Raw genomic sequence first — 25,300 nt, 5'->3', positions numbered from 1 at the left:
AATTTCAGAGACTACAAGACAAAATGTTGTTTTAAAGAGGAACAAGGTATTATAGTTACTGATTCACAAGCACGCAATGGTCTACATGTTCATATATTGTCAGAGTTCATATGGAGCTATGTGACAGAGTTGCATAGCCCATTTTCTATCAAGCATCTTGGACCATTGGTTGTGTCTGCAGGCGACTGCATCAATGTTTTATTTACCAGGAGCGAAAGATGAGTATATCAGCCGCTGAACTGCATTAAGCCTCTTGTATTAATGCATCATGTCAAACACCTTCAGAAAATGATAACTACTTTTGGGCACTTTCATAAAAATGAATTATTTGGCAATTGATTACTAGCATAAACATTGAAAACTACCATAGCACAAAGCAAAAAGTGGGCATGTTTTTCATACAGTATTTATATTTAGATGACAGATCTGATGACAGATTTTTCTGCTAGTAACTTAAACATGCAAACCCTCACAAGGACTTATTGTAAGAAGGACCTTACCAAACAATATATATTGAGTAAAATCAAACGGAAAGCATATTTTAGAGTGCCTGGAATTGCAAGGCAGCAGAGCATTCTACAGTATGCTTTAATTAATATGCTCTCTTTGAAGTGGGGCTTTTTAGAAATAAGCCACAATCGTTAGACTTCCTACAGTTCTCCATCCTTGTCTGAACCCAACCAACCTTGCAAAATCTGACAGGATCTCTTTTCATCAAACTGGCAAAGGGGCTACAGGGAGCAATATATCAGAGGAAAAATATGTTTGCGTAAGATATGGAAAATGATTGGGTGTGCTCCATGCATTCGGCACTTTTAAGCCTTTGGCCACAAAAGAGGCAGATAAGTTTCAGTCAGTACACCAATGGAAACTGAGCGTCACCGTGTTATAAGTGAAAAGGAGACACCTCTGAAGGTTCCATGCATTGTCTGACTTTAATAAAGTGATCAAACCTCTTTTCGACATTGACTTAAATCTTTAAATTTGTTGGGACTCAAGACTCATGAGATGAGTGATTGAAAGTTTTTCTATTAGGGGATTATGAGTCATTTTGTCCCTGAGGGTCCCAGCTGGGCATTGGGCTGTTCATAACACTGCCAATTATGCCTTATACTATAGAAGACCTCACAAAATTTTTTTTTTTTTACAAAAATACATGCTCTGCACAAACATTTCCTTTTTTGTATGTTTTGCATGGCAGTCATGAAATGTGAAATGCATTCCATTTGTAATTTGACAGTGCACAAAACAAAGGCCACACATCCTGAGCATGAACCCACAATGAACTGATAGATAGCCACACTGCAGCACGTGCTGTCTTCATTACATTACATTACATTACAGGCATTTAGCAGACGCTCTTATCCAGAGCGACTTACACAACTTTTTACATAGCACTTTACATTGTATCCATTTATACAGCAGGATATATACTGAAGCAATGCAGGTTAAGTACCTTGCTCAAGTGTACAACGGCAGTGTCCTTACCCGGGAATCGAACCTGCAACCTTTCGGTTACAAGCGCAGTTCCTTACCCACTGTGCCACACTCCGTCCTCCCGTTCATGGAGAAGGACATATGATTTTGAGAAAATGAATGATGTCACTGTCTTATAACTATAGGACCTTTGTTGCTTCACTATCACTGTGAGGTACAAGACAAGTACAGAGGATCCTCGTAATTTCTGTGCAGTTCCAAATATTACATCAAAATTTAGACAGAAACTGAACTTATGAATCAGTTTGCGGTTACTCTTTTCAAATGTAATGTTAAACAAGAGCTTGAGTGCAGTGATCCATAGTCTATCAGTAAGATCCTGAAAGACCTCTTGCATTACCAGAATGGATACACATTGGTAATGCAATACCCACAGGTACAACAGATAAAATTAAAGGGAATGCACAAAAAACCATACATCCTCTTCAAGGTTCATTCTGCAAGACAGTGCATGCTGTTGGAAGTCAATGACAGAGAAGTTACCTTTTGCCTAATGACTTACAATTGGGTATGTCACAATTCATCAAACAAAAAATGTGAATAAAACTTGGCCCCAAGTCCTGGCACTATCATGAATCGGAATAATAAATTACTCAGCACCACAAAAAATATTGCTGGCCTATGATTAATACACATAAATCAATATTGTGTATTTGTCTGGGGTATTATGGACAATTGAAATAGGTGCTGGTTTATGCTGACATTGCAAGCTGACTTTTTATTTGCACTAGTTCAGTGAGTAATGAACCAGATGATATATATCTGTGTTGGCTGTTACGCATAATCATATAAACATGTGCAGGTATTTCGCACAAATCACCTGCAAAACATTTCCAAAGCTGTCGTTCTATTGAAAAAAAATTAATTAATTGCATTCATTAATCAGCTAATCAACACAGTCACTGGGAGTATTGAATCCAACTGAAAATTACTCACACATGGGACTACTGTGTATCACCTTTTACTGTTGGTCTGGTTCAGCTTATCATGGTAAAATGGTTTTCTGGCATACGGCCATTCACAATGAATGGTGCCTTTGTTTGAGGGGCATACACATTTAATGATAAGCAGCACATCTCCTGATGTCCCTCAGAACGCTGTCTGTTCACTTTGCAATGTGCTGCTGAAATTTCCAGAAAAAAATCTAATAATCATTTCAAAAGCACATTTCCCATTCTGAGTTGTCCACTCTACCTGAAAAGTGTGCACAGACTGTATTTTGTAGAAGCAATATAGCATCGAGGCTTTGAGCAATCACTTCAATGTGTTCATTCCGCAGAAATGAGCTGATCGAACATGATATCACTCTACAGGAGATTACAGAGGAATCTTCACAAATGATTACCTAGTCACTCTAATAAATTCCAAGCTTATTACCTGTCTGTGTTGTGCCGCTCTGTATTTGTTGTCAGTGTGTTACTTGACCCCTTTAATCTTCAGGTATATTGTTGTTTTGTTTCCAGGACAAAGGGACCAGGATAAAAGCATGTGATGGCCAGCTGAACTTTGTTGTGGTTCATAACATGGCATATCGATTGTCATTTTAGGAAAGTACTATCAAACCACATTTTATGAGGCAGCATTGTAATAACAGGCTTTTACCAAGTAACTGCTATAATTTTACTCCTTTCCATTTGAATGTAATGGCAGGGTTGTGTACATATACAGACCTCTCTCTATGCTGTCTTTTCTTAGCTAATCATTCCGTGTGTGCAGTTATGTGACACATCATGTCTTTGGAATTTGATTAATTAAAGGTTTGTGTCAACAAAACTTTATGCTTCATACATTCCTGACATAAATTATAACTTTGAGAAACTAGCATCTGTTCTTGGGTCTTCACATCCAGTACAGTACTTTCTGGCATTCAACACCATGATCTTTACAATTATGTACTATACACAACCTATTTTGACAGCAACAGTTGTAACCCTGAGAAATGTTATGAGCAGTGTTGCATTTGTCTGTGAAATCTTGCAGATGAAAAAAAAACCTTCTCAAATCTTATTTAAAATTAACAAATAATATAATAAGCAGTTCTTCATTAAAGATAACCATTATTCATTAAAGAAAATAATTGCCTGCAAGCGAACATAAATTAATAGGGTGTGTTGTTAGTAATAGGATGTGTTGTTGTGTTGTTATATGTTATGTAATCATCACAATTAAAATAGTGAATTCAAAGTAGACAATGTGCTGCAAACCACATCCTGATTGACACATGGTCACAATTTGGTCTCACATTCTTGTAGCAACATTGTTTTAATATGGTATAGACCCTTATCAAGCAAATTCTGACAAACACTTCAGATGAAAAGCTTTAATTTTGGAAGCATGATAGAAACCATTGCACATTGCATTGTTTTTTAACATTTACATGAAAGCAAAGAAAAGCAGGCACAAAATGTGTAAGGCTATCCAAGTAATCCAGAATCTCACTTTTTACCTATGAAAGTAGCAGGACCCACAAAGTATAATTTATGATGTATTCCCTCACCACTCTTAATAGTTGCAGATGAGAGCACAGTACATCATCAGATTGTTATTTATTCTCTGAAAACTATGTGCTACTGTATATTCCTCCCCAATCCCTGTGCCTGGGGTAGTCCATAAATCTTCATTAACATAACATGTCTGACATAGCAAGGTGCAGGTGTATAAATGCAAATCAGCCTTCGAAGAGCAGGCAAATTTCAAAAGTAGAGAAAAGAGAAAAAAGTTAGAAATTTATTATGAATAGTAAGACAACGCACAGGAAAATGTATTGAATTTTAAGTCCGTGAAGACAATACCATGATACTTATGGCAGATAGCAGTGAATCAAATCCGAACGTGGTCTGCGCTCAATTGACGGTTGGGAGAATCTAAGAAATGGCTGAAACTGCTTTATTGGAGAAGTCCTTAAAAGGTAATAAACAGCACTGCCATTTCGATAGAATGTTGTAGGAATGGATGATCATGAGAAAAGGCTGTCCAGCTCATCTAGGCTCATCATATTACCACCAGAATCTGACAGTTTACCTCCCAGGTGGTTTATTGTATCAATAATAAAGGTACTGGATTGTCTGTGCTTCAGTATATATCCATAGATTGATAATTAAAATACATTTTATATACCAAAATAAAAATATATTATTTTATTAATGTTAAAATTATAATACAAGTGAGTGCCCAATGCGATTCAGCAGTACTAAACAGTTGTGGCTTGAGCAGAACAGTAATTCCATCCTTCATACTGTAACTTACTGGCTTTGGCAAATACCTTATGCAGACACAGGTAAATTTTGACTTAGGTCTGTGCTATTACCTGTCTTTTTAAATAGCAAAGGTTGCATTTGGAAAGGTATTTATAGTTGTTGTGTATCCATGTATCCATAGTAACAAGACAGGCTTGCTGGATGTTATCCCAGTTGCTCTTATTGGATCTTGAGGCATAAAAGCTTTCAACAATTAAAATTGGTTAATCCTTTGGGGTCAAACTGAACTGAGACACCAGTCATGTGATTTATGAGGAGGACTGCTACAGTCTCCAGAAGGTCCAACGCTGTGGTCCTCAAACAGAACATAGCAAGTTTATTCTGTGTTGAGAAATATGTCTGTAATGTCAAGGGAGTATTACATGTTTTCAGTATAGTATGCACCTGGCCATCTTTTCCTGTTTAATGGCAACATTATATGGATATTCTTTAAATTATTATATAATTATTTAACTCAATTTTACATTGTCTTCTCTATTCCCTACATGCACCATGCCTACAGTTAGGCCTTATGGTTTCCTTAGCTATAGCACTTACTAGCTCTCCAGCTTTGGCTAGGGTTATTTTGCCCTCATATTTGGGGGTCAGTGGGGTGGATCTTAACCACAACGACTGCCACAGCAGTTTGCACTAGTGCCAGTTTGGGAGCGTGCTACTCAGGAGCTCCTTGAGATACTTTTACAAGCACTTAATAGCACCAGAGCCTGGCTTTTCTCTGAAAAAATGAACCAAAAAAGTAATTTCACATTGCAACTGACATATTCATGCAGCATAATAATATGGTAAACTAGTGATGATTTTTCTGAGAAACGGTATTGATGCACTTGAATCAGCAAAAAATTATACGGGGGTTTGGATGTTCTCATTTTTGGGTTGTCTGCTGGCATCAGTGGACAGTTAGGACAAAACCTAATGCAATGCAGTTTCCAAGAATATGATGAATATAAAGTAGTCAGCTATATTATCATACTACTGAGAACACAAAAGTCCCTTAACAGAAAAGACTGATGCATATGATACCTTCCCATATACACAGTTGGGAACACATCCAAATTATAGACAGTGAACAAGACGAGGCAAAACAATTATGGGAAAAGCTTTTTTATATTGTTTTTACGTTAACTTTTTTTTGACACCAGCAACACTTAAAGCACTGCTGATACAGAAGTACTCCTGATAGCAGGCAAGCAGCCACATCACATTACAAGCCAGTTTTTTCAGGGTCTCAATTCAGTAACATATATATGCAAAATTCTGCAAAATATCAGCCGGTTATTCTAAATTGTGCAGCATAAAATGAAATAACATCTCTGCTTACGCCTAAAAGCTATTTCTAAAATTGCATACATTAGTACTTTTCGCTAGTTTCTTCAAATGTATTTGGTAGCCGTTTAACACCTGAATATCATCATTATCATCATCAATCCTTTATACCAAACAAAAATAAATAAATTTGATCACAGGATTAGTGGCTATAGAATATAAAAACAAACTGCTTTAATTCAATTGGAATGTCCAAGACAATAATATGACTTGTCTTCAGTTTACAAATGGTTTTGGTGTTCATAATTATAGATTTGTTACACTCATTATTCTATAGCAAACAACTCTTGCCAATAATGACAGGCTTTGCTATCTATGCTTGGTAAATCAAATAGCAAAACGAACAGCAGGGGCAGAGTACTAGCCCCCTCTGCTGTTATTATACCACTTTATTTTATGCAATTGACAGAATAACAAGTAAACACTGAAATTAGGTAGACAGAGACACTGTATCCTGATGTAAATCAGTGGGAAGATGCTGCACTTCACAGACCACAGACAGCAAAGATTAATGATCAGCCTGATCGATACTGGAAAAAAAGAAATGGAAACTTTAAGCCTTATCTGACTTGCAAATGCCATCATTTAATAATGAACCTTCATAATTTTCATTTCCAAAAATTCATTCTGATTCCAAATACTGGAATGCAACTATTCTCCACGATATACAATAATGTTATTGTCAGTTTCATGTATCTTGATCTCATAGAGCAAGCTTGGTGGAAGGAGCTTTTCCATGCTGTCCCAGATGTACACAGCCAAGTTCTCAGTTGTACTAAACATATATGGGGAAAAAACAGCATTAAACTTTAACAGAGATCATGCATGTAAAAGCAAAAACAGAAACTTGCAGTCACTTTGGAGACAAGCACATACCTAACAACGTCTGCGAAATAGGGTACATCCTTATCCAGGTTTTTGTGATCAAGGGGGGTCATGATGGCCTCCTGAATTAAAATGAATAGCGTATAACAAAACACAAAAAACATTCTAGGTGAATGCAGAAAACATGAGCAAAATATAAAAAATAACATTATCAGATGACAATACAAATAATAGTGTGATAGATACTATATCTAGGTTTATTCCAGCATATTGTCATATGTCTTTGGCCCCAAATACTGTGTGCACTGTAAATGTTGCAGTTTATAGGTTTATAGAAAAGGTGTTTCAGCGGTGATAATTACATTACATAAATACAATAAAATGGACATTTTGACAAAGCCCCCGTTAGATTCTAAACTAATGATCATCAAGTATACCATACCCCATTCAGAACTTCACAGTCCATTTCCAAATGAATGACCCTCTCTCTAACATTCATAGCTAGCCATTTGATCCAGATCAGGTGTCAACCTCCAGTCTTGGAGGGCTATGTGTCTGTTGTGTTACAACATTAAAATTATGAATTAAAAAGATACTGATTGGCTGAAGAGTTCAAACACGTTGCTTGCAAGGACTAAACTGAGCACTAATTCATAAGAAACCATAAAAATTTGCAGACACTTTGGCTCTCCAAGACATTTGACACTCCTGATCTACATAGTCTCACCCCTGCCTGTACGTACTATAGAGTGGCCTACCTCCATATACTTCTTCAGGTCTGTCAGGTTCATAACCATGCCAGTAATGGGGTCGATCTGTCAAAAAACAGACCACAGCCCCAAAACATGGTTCTACACTGTTTGCCCATATAATAATAGTTTAACAGTTCTAATCAGCATCGAATCATCAAATCTGGTAAGAAGACATACCACATGCCTTCATGCTGGACAACACACAACTATGTTTATGCCATGGTCAAATGTGTTGCAAGTTGCCAGTGTATTTTCAAATAACTGTTAGATTTGATGAGGGTATAAAATAATTATTTTACATGATGTTAAGGAAGATATAATTGAATTATCATGCAGTAATGGTGCAGTATGGGTGATATAGCTCAGGAGGTAAGACCGATGTTGCAGTTAGTTGCCGGTCAACCCCTGCTGTAGTCCTGAGAAGACTAACCATAACCAACTCTGGCAAATGAAGATCAATGTAGCTTGAAAGCTATATAATGCGTCCATTATTTACCAATGCATATAACCCTGTTACACCACTGACATTATTTAATTATTTAAGAAAGAATAGAACAGCAAATACCAAAGAAATCACATTTCTCTGATAGCATAGGATTCTACTATTGTTGAACCATATATTCGCAGTCATTGAATGAAACTTATGATTATGGAAATATGCATTTAAAAATATTTTATGAATTTCTTATAGGAGTCAGTGTGTCAGTACACAACTTACTTTTCCACGTATGGTCACTTCAACTGAAAAAAGCAGACAATTGTTGATTAACATACGTAAATCATGTTTTCAGAAGAAGAAAATCGTTATCTTTATCAATACATATTAAAATACATACACAATTCAAATCATACTGGAAATAAGAAATAATGTATATATCTCAAAGATGGTGAGTAGTGACTGACCTTTGTAGTTGTGCCCATGACCATTGGGGTTGTCACACTTTCCAAATATCTTCCTGTTCTCTTCATCACTCAGGGACTTGCTGAAGGGTAACAGAGGTGAAAATAAAGATTTAATCAGGATTATTTTTATGCATTACAGAATGGCCATGAATGAAAATGTAAGAGATTTACCACCTGCAAAGAGGTATTCCTCTCATCAGCTTTTACAACAGATGCTGATTCTGCAACATTACTATTTATGTTACACTTGACAAATTTACCATTTAAGTTGTGAGCACTGCACATTTACTGTGTGGTCCATAACCTGACTCATTTGCATGGGTTTTTGTCAGAGATTATGGAGATTATAGAGAGATTTGGAAGCACTGTAATGTATGTGTAAGTAGGGTTGAAAGTAACAAATATTATTTTAAATATGCTGAATTGATGAAATTGCAATTAAATGTTGAATCAACTAAAATGCAATCAAATTAAATACTCCATTAAATTAACTGCAATTAACTGAAATACTGAAGTATTAAAATCCTATCAAATTAAATAATCCCTCAGTGATAAAATAAAATGAACAAATTATTTTATCATCGTATTTCATTGAATGACATTTATTTATTCACTAGCAGTTTAATAAATGTGATGCAATTTGATCCAATAACTACTGCTTTTATTAGTTCACCGCTGCTTAAACTACCACGTTATTCAATTCGATGTAGCTTTCAACACCGTTTTTATCAATTCAATGGCAGTCTTAATTATTATTCGTGCTTGTCAAATTATAAATTACTACAATTATGTCAAAAAGTATGTGTAGATATCAAAAATGTAATTGTGGATAGCCAAGCGAAACTGCTAAATGTTAAAAGGGCTTGCCATAGAAGCACAACTATCTAATCATCAGGTCAGAACAAACTTAAAAACCGGGAATTGCCCGAAGGCCCCCTTCTTTTGACTAAACAAAGAACCTTTGGTTAGCGCTTGACAAACACACGCACACTGCCTGTGAGCGATATTACTGTGACGTCACAATCTAACCCAAACAACATGGCGCTGAACACAATTAGGTGGCTAGCTATCTAGCCTGTTTGGTTAGCCACTGTTACAAAATTATTTTTTACCCTCATACATATCTTACACTATGTAACCATTACATGATGTAAGCCGATCGATACTTTCAATATATATATATATATATATATATATATTTTTTTTTTTTTTTAACTTTCCTCGTGTCTATATAGGGAGTGTGATCCTGTTTTTGGCGAGCGATACATCTCCCCTTTTTTCTAAACTACCAGACAGAGTGTGTGCAGACAGTAATCCCAAATGGTTGTGCTAGATTGATTTATAAAATCATAGTTCAAAAGTAAACCCACATTTAATTTAGGAGACACTTTGATACAGCACACGTCACATTTATTGAGTGCTGTCGTGTTTTGTTTTATATTGTTTTGTTTAAGAGACTAACGTGAAACAGAGCCCGGTTCGACCAAGCTAAAAAAAACTACCTTGACAGCAACAAGTATTCTTTCTCCCATGCTGAGCTGAGCCGTCAGCTCCAGTTATAGGAAAGTGTAATCACATATAGCGCTGTAAACCTGCTGCGTACAGCTCGCAAATTAAGCAGAGTTCTCGGTGGAATTGAGGCAGTAGTAGCTAACAAGCTAACTGGTTACAAATCATAGATATGCTTTTTCCTTACCTGTGCAATCGATGACAGGCACTGAAACTTTGAACGCGGGTTATACACGCAATACGCTCCATTTCCTTTTTTCTGACAAATGTTTCCTTCTGTGCTGTGTAAATGGATGAGGTTAGCTATACTTGGATGCTTTATTTTGGTTTTCGCAAGGTCCTTCGGCAGAATATGCTTAGTCATATGGCCAGGTTACTCCTCTTAATACGCACAACGCACACATTTATTATTGCAGTATAATCCGCCTTTCATTTCGTATACTTTACTAGGAAACCAATGGATGCTCAAACGGTTTCGCCAAAGTAGCCTACTCTCAAGAGTCAGGGCGCAGTTGTTCTTGGCGCAGGGTTTTTGGACATTTCAAAACGGAGATCTGTACAAAATCAATGAACGTTTGACGTAGACAGTACAAAATGCCAACTAGGTCAGGGTCGGGGGTGAATTTACACGATCTACTTCATTCAGAAAAACGACTAGGTGTTGCATACATTAATTCGTTGCATGTTAAAATGTTTGAACAGCAGCTCTTTTGTTAATACAACGGTTCTTTAAAATACTTTAGAGGACGTGATAGGCTACGTAATGCTGAGACTGTTACAGTCTTTTAAATCCACATTGGCTTCTTACTGCTGGCATAATAATGAAGAATAATGGAAAACACGGGTCTTATTACAAATCCCCGAGGGCACACCTTCAATTTAGATTCAATTTCATAGTTTCTCATTCTTTGAGCGCATTTCATTCTTAATCCTTCCCATTATTGATAAGGCTGCCACAAAAAAACAGGCTTCACATTTAGTAGAAACCCTTATGGAGCTCAGCAGTAGCCTATGTCTTCTTAAGTGTCTTGCCTCTGTATTTTAATGTGTAACAGCCAGTATGGTCGTTTCTCTGGTAGGTAAACAATACAGAGTTAGTTTTAATATGTTCTTAAAATAGCACAGGCTATTGGCATGAGATTAATGTATTGGGGAGTTACAAAATGTTCAATAATTGTTGCCTTACTCAGTAACAACCATCAGCAGAGAAATGTATAGGTTTAAAATTTATAAATGTTATTTTCTCAAAGTAGTCTAAGTCTGCTTGTGCAGTGGGTAAACTGGTATAGAGTCAGACAATGTATTGTAATCATACACTTTAAACTAATGGCATGCCTTGCATGGTACAACACAGATTTCTGCATATTAAATTGAACCAATTAAGTTATAGATATTAAATAATGGCAATGAAACAATCAAATGACATTCTAAAAATATCTGACCAATTTAATTAATGTGTATTAAATGAGATGAAGAGGTTCCCCACTGTTAGCTAAGAATGGTAAGCCTAGCACTCATCAGACTTTCAGGTTTAGTCCCCTGCTGTATAATACATATGTCTGATTAAATTTACAGGGTATTGACCTCACAAAGTAATCCCACCTCTATCCAAAAGATGTCAAACGTGTGACATGGTTATCCTCTTAATTATTAGCAAAGGCAGACTTGATTTAAAAAGGAGGTATCCAAAATCTCATTCAGTACTGCATATAAATGGTTGATGTGTAGAGCAGTTTGTGTCTCATCAAGTATCTCAGGCAAGTGAATTGTCTCTTGGCTTGGTTGAAAGAATGGGAAATAGCAAAAGCAGAGGTCTGTCACGGGATCTGCTGGATGACTTGAAACGCAACACCAAGTACAGTGAGGAGGAGTTATGTGCCTGGCACAACACCTTCCTTAAGGAGTGCCCAAGTGGCAGGATCAGTAAAGAGCAGTTTGAAAGCATCTATGCCAGCTTCTTTCCAGATGCTGACCCCAAAGCCTATGCACAGCATGTTTTCAGGAGTTTTGATTCCAACAGCGATGGAACACTGGACTTCAAGGAGTACATAGTGGCACTCCACCTCACTTCATCTGGGAAAACAATGCAGAAGTTAGAGTGGGCCTTTGCACTGTATGATGTTGACAGAAATGGCACTATCAGCAAAAATGAGATCCAGGAAATTGTCAAGGTACTGTAAATGTGAAGCCTTTATCTGGCTTTATCTAAGTTGAGTTCTCAGTGAATTCAGCAAAATGTTCTTGTCCATAAAACCTCTTAAAGTCCTCATCAGTAAAAGCATTGAAACATCTATGGCTTCTTTCAATACCAAATAACAATTTTAAGTTTTGATTAAAGATAATCACATTCAAGAGTACATAGTGGGATCACTATCATGAAAACAATGCAGAATTAATTGCGCTTTCACTGTTAGTTGACATGAATGCACACAGCAAAATGAGTTCCAGTAATATTTAAGTCCTGTAAATGTCTTTATGGATTTCCTTCTCAAATGCAATTTTATTATTTGCTGTCACTCTGAAGGGTGAGGGAATTACGTGGAAATGTCAATGTCATCATAATCCTCCATTCTATGCAATTTGTTTTGCTTTAGTTCAGTTCACCTTTACAGTGTTTTTGTTTTCACAGTCAATATTCAATATGATCTCCAAAGAAGACCAGAAGTACCTTCCAGATGATGAAAATACACCAGAAAAGAGAACAGAGAAAATTTGGGACTTTTTTGGAAAAAAAGAAAATGGCAAGTATTATTATTATTATTATTATTATTATTAATTGGTAGAAACCAAAAATAACCAGAAGCAATATTGTTTGTGTAAGTGCAAGAACTGCACATGTAGCGAAAACTGAACATGTGCTCTGGGTTAGTCATTCAAAATGCTTTAGTCGTTAGTCATGCAAACATTTGAAATCCAGAACTGGTTTCGTGAATAAACATTGTACACATTTATCCCAATTGCATACAATACTCGCATATTGAACATTGTAAAACTGAATCTTAATAATTGCAGACTTTATAATAATTATCATGTTCGGTATTCCACTTTGTAAAATACTATCCCATTTTATTCTTTTTCAGATAAAATAACTGAAGGGGAGTTTATTCAAGGAGTCATGGGAAACAAGGACATTCTCAGATTGATTCAGTTTGATAAACCCCAGAAAGTTCAAGAAAGACTAAAGGAAAAAAAACAATAGCTTTAAGAAATAGTTTTTGTTTAGTATTTATATTACTATCCGTATATATTTTCCTTATATACAGCTTCTGCTTGTGTGAATTTTATATTTTTCAAATTTGAGAATTGAAAACCTTCTGGAATTTGACTCATTAATAATCCCATTGTATCAAACAATCTTCTTAAGGTCAAATCAGTCAGTGGGTCATTGCTGGTCTGAGATCAGTGCATGCATTCCTTTCATTATCATTGGTCCACTTGTCCCAAGCTGCAGATTGACGTAATCCTTATACGATAGCATACATATTCTCAGAGGCACTGTAGCCTTTCGCATAGTCACTATTATATTGTAACTACTATTAATGCTTGATGCCATGTTAGCTTCATTATAAAGCTGGACATATCTCTTTTTGTTCAGCCTTAGTACTATATTGTTTCTTACAATGTAGATATTTCTACCTAGATAGAAAAAAAAATCATACTGAAGAATGTAATAGAGCTCCAATAAAACATTATTTTTCATATGAATTTTCAAATAAAAGGAGCTGAAATACCAAAGGGATCCATTTTTTTCTGTGAATTAATGCTACATCCCCTACAGTTCTTCATTTGCCCCAGGCTGTACTTGCAAATAACATGACACTGACTTTACAAGACTGTATAAATTTGTTCTGGGAAACACTCATGTTCAGATGTACTGTTCAAACACCAGAACACTGTCACTGCCTGACAATGCACATGCTAATCCCAAATATCCCAAGAGTGATCTTTTTGGTGAATTGAGTGGCTCTAGTTGCCCCTTGCAATTAATGTTTAACAAATGCCATTCCAATTAAAGTTGTTAAGTTTCACTATTAATAAAAAGATCCCGTATCATAATAAAATTACATGTGTCACGATAAAATAACAGTGCTGTGTCACGTAAGCCCATTGCTTTATTAATAGCAAATTTACACACAGATGTTCAGGAAACACATTATATACGCATATTTTATTAAACATTTATGGGTTGTTTATTTGTGGTAAGTTATTATTGTTCACTGATATTTAAAATATTCTGGTATTTAAGTATTCTCCTGCTCCTTTTGCATAGCCATGTTTTCTGATAAAAAGTAAATGTAATAAATAGAATTGGAAAGTCACATAGCAATGTGTTACATGCACTTTTCATAGGTCTTTTAATTTGGAAAATTAAGTATTTTGTACAAAGATCATGTTCCTATATCATTAAACAATACTGCTACTAAAGCAATATAAGTGAAAGTGAAATTTTGGTCACTGGCTCATGGTCTATATACAGAAAATGTACAGCATCAAGACATAAGTTAACAATATAGCATATGTAGTTACCAGGACCAATCTGCAGGGGAACCACTGGTGTTGCATAAACAGAGCATGTGAGTGAAGTGACCGGGAAATGGAGCTGACATTTTTAATGGAGGACAGAGCAGCACGGATGAAACATAAAACATGAAGCAGAAAGATTCAGAGCAATGAGCTGCCTTTACACCCGCTCAACCAAGCTTACATGCTACAGTATGTACAGAAGGATGCTACTTGGGTTAAAAAGATCACTGAAATGTTTGAAAGTAGAAAGTGTTCAGGGATGTGGAGGTTAAAACTCGCTCTCCTCCAGAATCTCCTCCATTGTTTCCCCCAGAGTCATCTCCCCCTCACTGCTGGAGAGGCTTCCGCGAGCATAGCGAGCCAGGCCAGTCGGCCGGCAGCGCTGGATCTCCCCTCTGGTCCTGACGGTGACCTGTAGGAGCTGCACATTGGAGGGACCACAGGTCTTCCCACAGGGCCCAGTCTGGCTGAAGCCTTGGGTAGGCTGTTTCCTCGAGCACTTCCATAAGTATTTGAATCGTGTCCCCTGGAAACAGTTGTCCACATCTAAGTGGTTGGCAAAGACGAAGAGCTGCCATCGCTTCTTGAGTTCTGCTTGGACCTTAATATAAAAAAACAATACTATTGAAAAATGTGTTATGAAATATGCTATTTAGAAACTTACTATTTAGATGTATATTGTAGATGTTTAATATTAACCCCATATAGATTTGTCCTAACCATATTAAAAAAAAATATTCTCATGCACACCACAATTTTTTTGTCAAATTACAGTATTACGTTATACTGGAAAAGTTTCTCAACTGAAAAGCATACAACTTTTGACAACTACTAATGATACTGAAGCAAAGTCACAATCAACATTAAGGTGCTTTTTGGAATTAGAACATGGGAGGTTTCTTGATTACATGCTTTTAAACTTTGAATAATAAATTAACTTTCTATTTTAACTTTTATTATGAAGTACTTTTCTCCTTCTATAGCTTTAAAATGCAGAATTTTTAAACTTTTATTTATTTTTACATTTTCATGGAAATCAAACGTGTAAACCCATGTGTGGCCTTGCAAGCAGGATTACAGAACTGTCTTACCTCTCCATTGGCAAAACAGTATAAGATGGCAACAATGAGGCCCTAAAATGAGACATGTCACATGGATGAATAACATGTGCAATGTACTGTGCAAAGGAATCAATGTAAAATAAACAAATGTCCACTCTTGTCAGTGGGTGGAAAAAGCATATCGACAATCTCACCTGGACGGAGCTCATTGTCAAATTGATGAAATTGCGGATGTAGCGTGTTTGTCCCTCTATGTATTCATCCAGCATAAATGTGAACACCATCTCATGAATCCCCAGCAATGGAATTAACACCAACGTAGCTTTGGCTAAACTGTCAAAGGTAATTATTAAAGGGAATCATCATCAGGAATGTGTATCCCCAATTTTTGGTCACGGGCACAGTAACGATCACTTGTGAGACTTACCTATACCTGTAGTCAGTGAATTTCCCCTGGTCTGCTTTTAACTTGGAAAGTAGCAATTTTATAATTTTGATGAATATGTAAAAAACAATCTGTAATGAAGTCAGACACAGATGAAAACAGGTAGATAAGAGATATTGTATTTTAACAAAATTACAAAATTCAGAAAATTGGTTAATAAAGAGTCCATTTTTTAAAGGTAATTGAATTCTGTGGGATATAATTAGTAGAAAATAAAATCTGTACAACACCGCAAACATTATTATTATTATGCCAAGCCTCAGTTTGGATCTTGTGTAGCTGGCTGTTCTGCTTTGAGCCTATTGTATGTGTGTGTACAGTTTAGGATGTCCTAATCTGATTTTGACATGCTCATATTTAGAGTCATGGCCTCGTTACAAGATATTCTTGTTACTGCATGTGATTGGCACGATGAAGCAAGTGTTCCATGACCCAATAGCAACCCCAGTCACACTCTGCAGCATTTTTCCAGTGTAAAAATCTTTTTAAATAAATGAAATGCTCCAGAATGCTAAAAGTGTCATTTTCATATTGTAAAAATGATATGGACAAATTTTGTTATGATACCATACTTCACCATAAAGGATGAAATAAAGTAATGCTTCTGCACAGTACTTACTGCAACAGATACAGTTATTGGTCCTTTGATTATCCACCAAATCCATTTGTTATTATTGGACCAGCATCTAAAAAAAGGAAATGTGGTTAGTATATAGTGCAAAATTGGTCAGCTTTAATGATTAATTTGCAAAAGAAAATTATTATAATTCACTTAACTATTTAATACAATGCACCAAATAAAATCAACAGATTATAGTTCTCTAATAATGGTCCATAATCAATATAGATTTTTACATTTACTGGTTTCTTCTTTATGTACACATGTTTTGTAATTTATATTTTCTATGTAGAACTAATAATGTGTCAGAATGAAGATACCAGTTACAGTGTGACTTAATTGAAGGACGTACCTTTAAACTACAGTATTGCACTTACATACTCACCCTTGGTTTTCATACAAGATTTTGGTTATTGTCCAGGGCACCACAAATAAAAATGGAGTTCCTAATGGTAGAAAAAAACACATCTAAAATCTGCCACAGCAAATTATATTTATCACTAATACCACGACACAAATAAAAAAATACTAATTCAGCAGAGCATAATATTAAATTTGTGGGCACTACTATGATTACGCTGCTTTTATAAACATACAGAGTGTGTTTTGAGAGGTATACCCCAGCCGATGAACATGTATTTCTTCAGTAACCTTCTCTTGGTGAGCACCGCGGTGAACAACAGGGTGTTGAGGAATATCGCCTCCACTAACAGCCAGAAGTAATTCCCTCCCACAAAGTAGTGCATGAGCACTTGAGTGGCCTTGCAGATTACAGAGATCTGACAAAAGAAATGCATGTTACTGATCCAGTCATTGGGCACATGTCTGAAGCTGGCAACACACAAAAAATTCAGTAGTACTTATCATTATTTGTTGCTGTTCAACTAAATGAACTACACAAAGTGCCATTATATAATCTGTGGTCACACACAGCAACATTCTACTTAAAATGTACTATTAAAAGAACTATGACAGGCTGTATATGATTCCATTTGGGATCATGTTCATGCTATGGGTGTTAAAATATGGGTAACTAAATTTGTGGGTCACCATATTATTTATATTGTTTTCTCATGGAGATTTTTAAATATGTGTACATTTTCACAAGATACTTATATAAAGTTACAGGTTGTGTTCCTCACAAATTAATTATTTACCATTCTGGCATGTGCACAGATGGACACCAAGTGAAGCATATGCCCCCTGTTCTGAGACAGGAAAAGTATCCTTTCGGCCGCAACTATTTTACAATATCAAGCTTACCGTTACCGCTGTTCCCCTTTTCATTTAGAGCTTTGCATGGTCCTGTTACTATTTTTATAATATTTTAGGTAGCTGGTCACTTTGACCATATGAAGTGATGTAATAACATATGTTCAATCTCTCATATTTTCTACACAAGACTAGCAGTGTAACAGTTAATAAATACTTTTCATTTGTGAATTTTAAAATGTTTTGTTTGCTGTTCAGTTAACTATCAATCCTGCTTTTGCGATTTTGTTGCTTCAGGTTGTTCTTTCCATTCCCAAGAAACTCTGCATGGGTCTACATTTTCAGGGCAGGGGTTTAGCACAAAAAGTTCTAAGCCCTGTACAAATTATTTTGCTTTTATACTACAAAAACATGCATATATCACAACAATCCCATGAAATGCAAACCGTGAAGAAAACAGATTTAAAGGTAGGATGATACCATTGAATTGGGATATCCATTCCACCCAGATTCATCACTGGGTAGGTTAGTAAACATGATATGTTGGATGATTTCTTTTAGAATGACGGCTGCTGCGCGTAATATGAATGACACAAACAAATTCATGTGGATGTAATTTCTTGTGCAGTGAAGCTTCCTGTCAGACAAAAAAGAAAGAAGAAGACTGACATATAGACTGAGACCCCATATACATTCTTGATAGATTTGCAGATGTTTGCATCTAACAAATGAATAGACATTATTAAACAGAGCAGACCATATCACTGTAAAACATCCTAATAAATGGAACTATCCTCAAATGGTTCACGTACCCCTTCTTGGTACTATGACACTAGCTGGGCTTTTAACCTGAATTTTGACATTTATCCTGCAGGTATCCCTGTGGGCACTGCAGGTTCAGCTATCATTCGGCAATAAACATAGACACATAGCTATTTGTACAATTAAGCATTAATTACAACAGTGCAAAACAGTAATATGACATTGTTATCGATAAGTGGAGGAAATTAAATATGGATGCACAAACCAGGTATGATACACCTATGAGTAAAACCAGTTCTTTCCGGTACACTGCATGCCACTGTATTTAATGTCACTGTATTTTTCAGGCATAGGTGAAATAAGATAAACACTTCTATACTAAAGCTACACTGGTAGAACTGCCAAGTTTTTGTTTTTTTTGCATGCCCCACAGCCTACCTCAGCACCCCCAGAATGAAGACAGCCAGAAACAGAGAGAAGAGAGACAGGGAGTATCCGATGATGGAGATTATGCGCAGTGCTAACTGGGGAAGCAGATCATCCTCCTGTAAGATACAATATTTCAATGACGACTAATCCTTCACTTAAAGACAGTCAGTTATACTGCCCATATGTTTGAGATAAACTACTCAGTTGAGGCAGCTGGAAAGATGCACAGGTAGTTTTTAGCCAAAGCCATATCCAATTGTTTTGTTACAATTATGATGAATTCATTAGATCCAACAATCTTTGTTTTAATGAAAATGATTTGATGTGACTAGGATCACCACTTTTTGTAAAGCACATAACCTGCAGGGATTTAAACTTGCAATACAATCAATATCCTTGTGGGGTCCCCATAGGCATTAGATTAACACAATCACATGCCATATCAATAAGCATAGATGCAATTTCAAACAAAAAGTATTTGAGTGATTACGTGCATCAGTATTCACCTAGTACACTGCATATAGACTAATTCAATATATTCTACACAGTTTTCAATTCATCCATACAAACAAACAGTAGATTGACATTTACAATGATAAAAGCACCATCTACAGTCTTGCTGTAGATGGTGCTTTGTTATTGGAGACCAACAAGGGGGGGGGGGGATCATTTGTCAGCAGGACACAAGAGAGCTTTGAACAGCAGATAGATATCATCACATGCATTTCTCAATAAGCATGTCATCAACAGTGGAACAATCCAGCTAAGGCATATGTAATGCAGGCTTCACAAAAAGGACATGCATAGGAACTTGACAGTGACAGTACTGCTGCGGTCACAGATACAAACAATTATGTTTTGCAAGTTAAATTTGTTTTGAAAGTATCATTGAGATAATTGTCTATCATGTGTGGCTCTACTGACCTCATGCTGAGTGAGGACTAAAGTGCAGGTGGGAAAGCCGCTTTGGAAAAAAATGTTGACCCTTGATATGATGCATGAAACACAGAAAGCGCTATAGTACAACTCCATACACTTAAGTGAACAGAAATCTGGCACTAATTGGACATATAGTGTTAAGTGATACTTAAATAACTTGCTTGTTGAATGATTGAGAAGGGTCCAGAGTAGCACTGACTCTCACTGAGCCATTGTTGCTCCCCTACCTGCTGTCTGAAGTAATGTGGGTCGAAACACTCGGACTGGTCCCGCCACACATCTGTGGAATTTTCGACGATCCGCCAGGAGCCTCTGGGGGTGCACTCCCTGTACACGTTCTCTGAACTTCCTGAAAACAGGGGAGCGCATCAAATAAATTTGGGCTGATGTGTTGAATTTGCAGCATAATACAGCTCCTTTGTGAGAGATGATAATCAAGAGGCAGTATTGCGGGTCGGTGTTTACTTTCCTATTTGTCTATTTGTCACAGCCTTTTAAACAGCAATAACATAATTTGATCTTTAAATAAATAGATAAATAAATAAATAAATACTGATTTATCTCAGTATAGAATTCCCAATGAATTGTGTTCATGCTCTTCACTGTCAATTTGGGAAAGTATACTCTCGGTTGCTACTGACCAGAGAAGGGCACAGCCTTTCTATGAGACTCAGATGGCCTGTCAAATGAACTCCTCCCTATCAGTAGATACTAGGCTGCATAACACTGCAGGACTGCTGGCCACAGTAAGACTGCATGTGTGTATCTTAACAGTGTTGAATCTTAGTCCACCAATATCAGCCTCTGATACGTAATTCAAAATCACGGCTATTTCATATTTTGTATACTGATATGGACACACACACACACACGCACACACACACACTTGCATGCACACACACATGCATGCACGCACACACATTTAGCATTACTATGTGGCATTAATATCTCTGGAAAGGAATAGATCACCTGCCATATTTCTCATGGCTTGGACCACATGAATGAATGTCTGAATGTCTTGGCCTTTTCAGTTGTGCACTAGTAGTCTCACTGACTCGCTTTTCACAGACATGACTGCTAATGTTCATTTTGTATACACATGGACAGTACATATGGTTTGCCATCTGTCTTTTGTCTTCAGTGATGAATGTTACATATTCAGTTTATTTTTAAATGTTTTTTTCTGTTTTATCCAAAGAACATGTGGTTAACATGTTGGTCTTAATGGAGGACTGTGGTTCATATAGGAGTGAGATAAATAGGATGTTTACCCTCGTTAATCCAGGGTAGATATATGGGACAGGGCACAGACACATTACCAGGGGGTGAGTGTGGCCAACAGACAAAAAGGTCAAACGTCCCATTGCAATAAATTCCTGAAAAGACAAAATACTGTTCATTGGTAGCAATACATTGCGTATTTCCATCCAAACTGTACAGAAAGACATTGTCCAGCTGTGGCTCATAGTTCAATATAACAGCTCAAGTGAATCTTCAAAAAGCAAAGATAACATTTTTCCCATTAATCATCGCAAGTTCAGAGTTTAACTACAAGAAATGCAAGAACAGTTTCACTGCATTTTTACAGCCTATGCTCATCTTTGGGATCTGATTTCTTCCTTGATTTACAGTGCAGTCAGTACTCACCAGTTCTTGTGTAATAGGTAGCTGCTAAAGTTCTGGTGCAGTTTTCTTGATATTCAGCCCGTTTACTCATGATATCCTCAAGTATCGAGCTCATTGTCTTCTTCAAAAGACATTGAAATGAAATTGAGAAAAGGGAAGGGAAAAGTGCAAGTTCTCATTCCAAAATGAAGTTCTGTACATTTAAGAGAATAATTTTAAGCTAGAGAGAAACTAAAACACTTTGCTATTTATTCAGAGTACATGGTAAATATAAACTGAAATATTGTCCACATGATGGCAGTGTTTAGGCAAATGTCATCAGGAAAGTATTTAAAAATTGTTGGACATTTTGCTTGAGAGATATTATTATACACTCTAGTATGTATACCCATTTACAGCATTTATGGTTTAACACCATTATTTTTTCATTAGTAAGATGTACAGCGGTGGTAAAACTTTGGTCTAATAAAGTGTTTATATATGGGTGAACACTGAAGGGGGAATAAGAGTGTAGTATGCATATATATATATAAATATATATATATATATATATATATATATATATATGAATGTGATTTTAAAATAAAACTACATTTAGAGCCTAGGCTCGGTTAATTTAGTACACTTGATTTCATTTAGATTTACATATAGTTGAACACATTTTTGGCTGTCGCGATGCGAGGTCTTCGGGTAGGTTGCTAGAAAAACAGCTCAGGGACATTTCTTCTTATTGATTTAACTCCACAACCTTACAGGTCAAGGTTACAACTTTCAAGATAATAATATTCCAAAATAATTCAGGGCCCCCATTGAAACATTAATACTACTGATTCTCCATCAAGAAAATGCACTGATGATTAAAAAAAAACTATACCCCAACCCCCATGTTTCTTGTTTCATATATTTCTCAGTTAATAATCCTGTCAGTAAACATTCAAGCAATTTTATGCACAAACACAATACAGAATTTATGAACCTCATAGAAAAAAGAATGGTGTCTCTGTGAAATCCAGAGCTTGTGCCATGTACAGTAGTTATCTGAACTGGTGGAAAGAAAAGAATGAGGACAATTCTTCACTGTGTAGAAGTCATTTTGCCCGTAGACAAAAATGTAGCTGAATAAATATATTTCATGTAAATGAGCCATTTTCATGGGTTCATACATAAACTTAAATTTGGAATGTATTGCAACACATTCATATAAAATACTTTTAAGCAACTAAGAAAATCTTGAACTTTTAGCAACTGACCATAAAGGTGGTGGACAGGAATAATCATATAATACTCTAATAATACCACCAAAGTTTAAAATAATTGTTTCTAAACTGCTGAAACAATGGCAGAAATTAACACTGTAAATCTCTGTAGGGCATTGTTATTTTTATGCTTTCCTTCTAATAAAGAATCTTCCATACCTTTAGCAAGTTACACATTACCACATATTATTCACTAAATTAATTCACAATTATCAACAGATCATTTATTTCATGTTTTTTTTGTTTATTCCTCAATATGTCAAATGAATTTCACATTTTCAAATCATTATATTCCAAAGTAGTGCCCCTTGTCATAAATATGCACGGAGCCTGGTGCAGTTGCTTGTTTTCATAAAATTTCTCTCATAAAAAAGTCATTTAATACAATAATTGGAGAGCCTTATCCAAAAGGACTAATAATGTATACAAAATAGAGCAATGATCAAGCTTAGATTAAATGGTTTGATGCAATTTATCCATATAAAATTCAATAATATAAAACACATAATTTATAAGACAAAATTGGTATATTATTAATGTTTAACTAGCATTTCACTGACCACAGTGAGTGTTTATTTTATGTATTTAATCTTAAAAATCATCACCATTGTGTTGCTATTATGATGCATTACATTTTGTTTATTCTAAAACACTGACCAAAATTATTACAGCAATAATGTCAATTCAGAAAATGCTGAAGTGTAAATAATTACAGCAACTGAAATACAACGGTAAATTGATGTTTCATGATTACATGTCATGATTCTATTGAATTATTGTAGAGTAAATAATTTGTATGTGAATAATCATGTGTAGCTTTCTTACATTACATTTCTTTCTCATATATATTTATATATATGCTTAAATGACACAGATTATTTGCACAAAACCATTTTCAGCAAATCAGGAGTGCTACTGTATGTCTGAAAATGCAATGCATAGTAACTATGAGTGCACAGAATTAAAAACAGAAAAATCCCTCTTTAATTCCACTGTGCATCTGAAAATGACTCACATAATTTTTGTCAATTTTATCAAAGAGAAAAGACATGATTCCACTCAATTAAACAGTTCAGTGCTGTGTTGTAATGATCTCTAAATGCAATTCAAGTCATATTCATTATATTTATTTCAGCAGGTTTTCCCTGGAACAAACTAAAAATGGGTATGGTGTTAATGCCTAGAAACACTTTTTTGTCCTTAACACCCGAAGCATTCAGTATTTAAACATAAGAGTTGGCTTTGTGATGATGCAGAAACACTGTTATGTGAAGTGAAGCGTGTTAGACCGTCTGGCAGCAAAAGCAGTGGTCAGTGGCGTAGTGCCGGTGGTCACTTACCTGTGGGCTGAAGAGCAGCAGGAGGAGAGCGGTGAGACAAGTACTCCCTGGTGCCAGCCTCTGCCGTTGCCAGGCTGATGATGAAGTGGGCATGGTTCACTGTTTACAAGAACACTGCTCTCTGGACAGCTCGCGACCTCAAGCCACACACATCCATGGGGGCACCTGCCTCTCCAGCCCCTGCACTCTTTCCAGACATTTGACTGCCCAACGCAAAAGATGAAACACACACACACAAACTCCTCACACAAAGATAATCTTCAGCAGCCTTTCTTCTTTTGTGAAAATGTTAAGCAAAGAAAGCAACAGCCAGCGAGTGGTCATTGGGGCCTTGTAGCTGTCCTCGTCAGTTGTGTAGGGGACCTCTAGAATTCCCCCAGCGCTGCCTGCAGTGCTAAAACCACGACTGACAGTATCTGCCTTGCTTCACTCCCCAGGAAGCTTCCCACTGGTGCTCTTCAGCCAATCAAGATAAAACATTAGAACTGTAACAGACCAGGGTATCTTTGAGGTCCAAGAGAAAGAAAGAGAAGTGACAAAACCCAGGTTGTTTAAAGTGGCCCAATTGATTAAAAAAAAAAAAAAAAAACCTTGGCAATTCTGTTAAGGCAAACAGAGTACTGGCATGGCACTGGCACTGTTTCACTATAGTTTCACTATAGTTTACTACTTCCGCCTTCCCTATGCAGGGCTTGTAAAGCAAACAAAGCACATCTGAAGTAATATACAGTAATATGAGCTAAATGTTTTCTTTAAATATGGGAATCTAGAGCCTTCACCACACAGAGCTTGTACAGCAATCTAAGCACATTTACAGTAATATAATGTGAAATAAATGTTTTCTTTAAAAATGGCAGGAATGAGGTTTTCCAGTAAATTTCAACACATCTGCCAGCCCCATAAAAGTACCTAGTAATCTATTCAGCACTGTGCAATACTGTGTTTCTTAATTTATTTACAGAACTCTTTTGTATTCTAGACATATTAATAATGACACTCTTTAGAGGTCTGAGTCAGAAAG

At 36.2% G+C, this 25,300-nt stretch overlaps 3 protein-coding genes across 4 annotated transcripts; 1 reads left to right on the top strand and 2 right to left on the bottom strand.

Moving 5' to 3' along the window:
* Positions 1–5,839: 5,839 nt before the first annotated feature.
* On the bottom strand, positions 5,840–10,575 carry pts (6-pyruvoyltetrahydropterin synthase). The gene is made up of 6 exons (XM_064323037.1): positions 10,254–10,575; positions 8,558–8,637; positions 8,373–8,395; positions 7,661–7,717; positions 6,954–7,024; positions 5,840–6,852 (listed from the first exon to the last, which is right to left on the bottom strand). Exons 1-6 carry the CDS (start codon positions 10,313–10,315, stop codon positions 6,729–6,731), a joined length of 417 nt encoding a protein of 138 aa, XP_064179107.1. The 5' UTR covers positions 10,316–10,575; the 3' UTR covers positions 5,840–6,728.
* Positions 10,576–10,752: 177 nt separating this feature from the next.
* Positions 10,753–14,062, top strand: rcvrnb (recoverin b). The gene is made up of 3 exons (XM_064323038.1): positions 10,753–12,237; positions 12,696–12,807; positions 13,147–14,062. Exons 1-3 carry the CDS (start codon positions 11,857–11,859, stop codon positions 13,263–13,265), a joined length of 612 nt encoding a protein of 203 aa, XP_064179108.1. The 5' UTR covers positions 10,753–11,856; the 3' UTR covers positions 13,266–14,062.
* A 98-nt stretch (positions 14,063–14,160) lies between these two features.
* LOC135248411 (glucagon-like peptide 2 receptor) lies at positions 14,161–24,756 on the bottom strand. 2 transcript variants are annotated; one of them, XM_064323036.1, is made up of 13 exons: positions 24,280–24,756; positions 21,705–21,801; positions 21,329–21,433; positions 20,285–20,406; positions 19,128–19,234; positions 18,408–18,564; positions 17,335–17,494; positions 17,101–17,161; positions 16,716–16,782; positions 16,079–16,167; positions 15,846–15,984; positions 15,682–15,723; positions 14,161–15,191 (listed from the first exon to the last, which is right to left on the bottom strand). In XM_064323036.1, exons 1-13 carry the CDS (start codon positions 24,370–24,372, stop codon positions 14,859–14,861), a joined length of 1,572 nt encoding a protein of 523 aa, XP_064179106.1. In that variant the 5' UTR covers positions 24,373–24,756; the 3' UTR covers positions 14,161–14,858. The 2 variants fall into 2 exon arrangements, with proteins under 2 accessions (XP_064179106.1, XP_064179105.1); XM_064323035.1 differs by having other exon boundaries at positions 21,705–21,804; positions 24,280–24,748.
* Between the last annotated feature and the right edge of the window lie 544 nt (positions 24,757–25,300).

This window comes from Anguilla rostrata, chromosome 2, assembly GCF_018555375.3.
Source record: "Anguilla rostrata isolate EN2019 chromosome 2, ASM1855537v3, whole genome shotgun sequence".
Lineage (NCBI taxonomy): Eukaryota > Metazoa > Chordata > Actinopteri > Anguilliformes > Anguillidae > Anguilla > Anguilla rostrata.
Note: the sequence above shows the minus strand (reverse complement) of the source record. Positions and strands in the feature narration are given on the sequence as shown.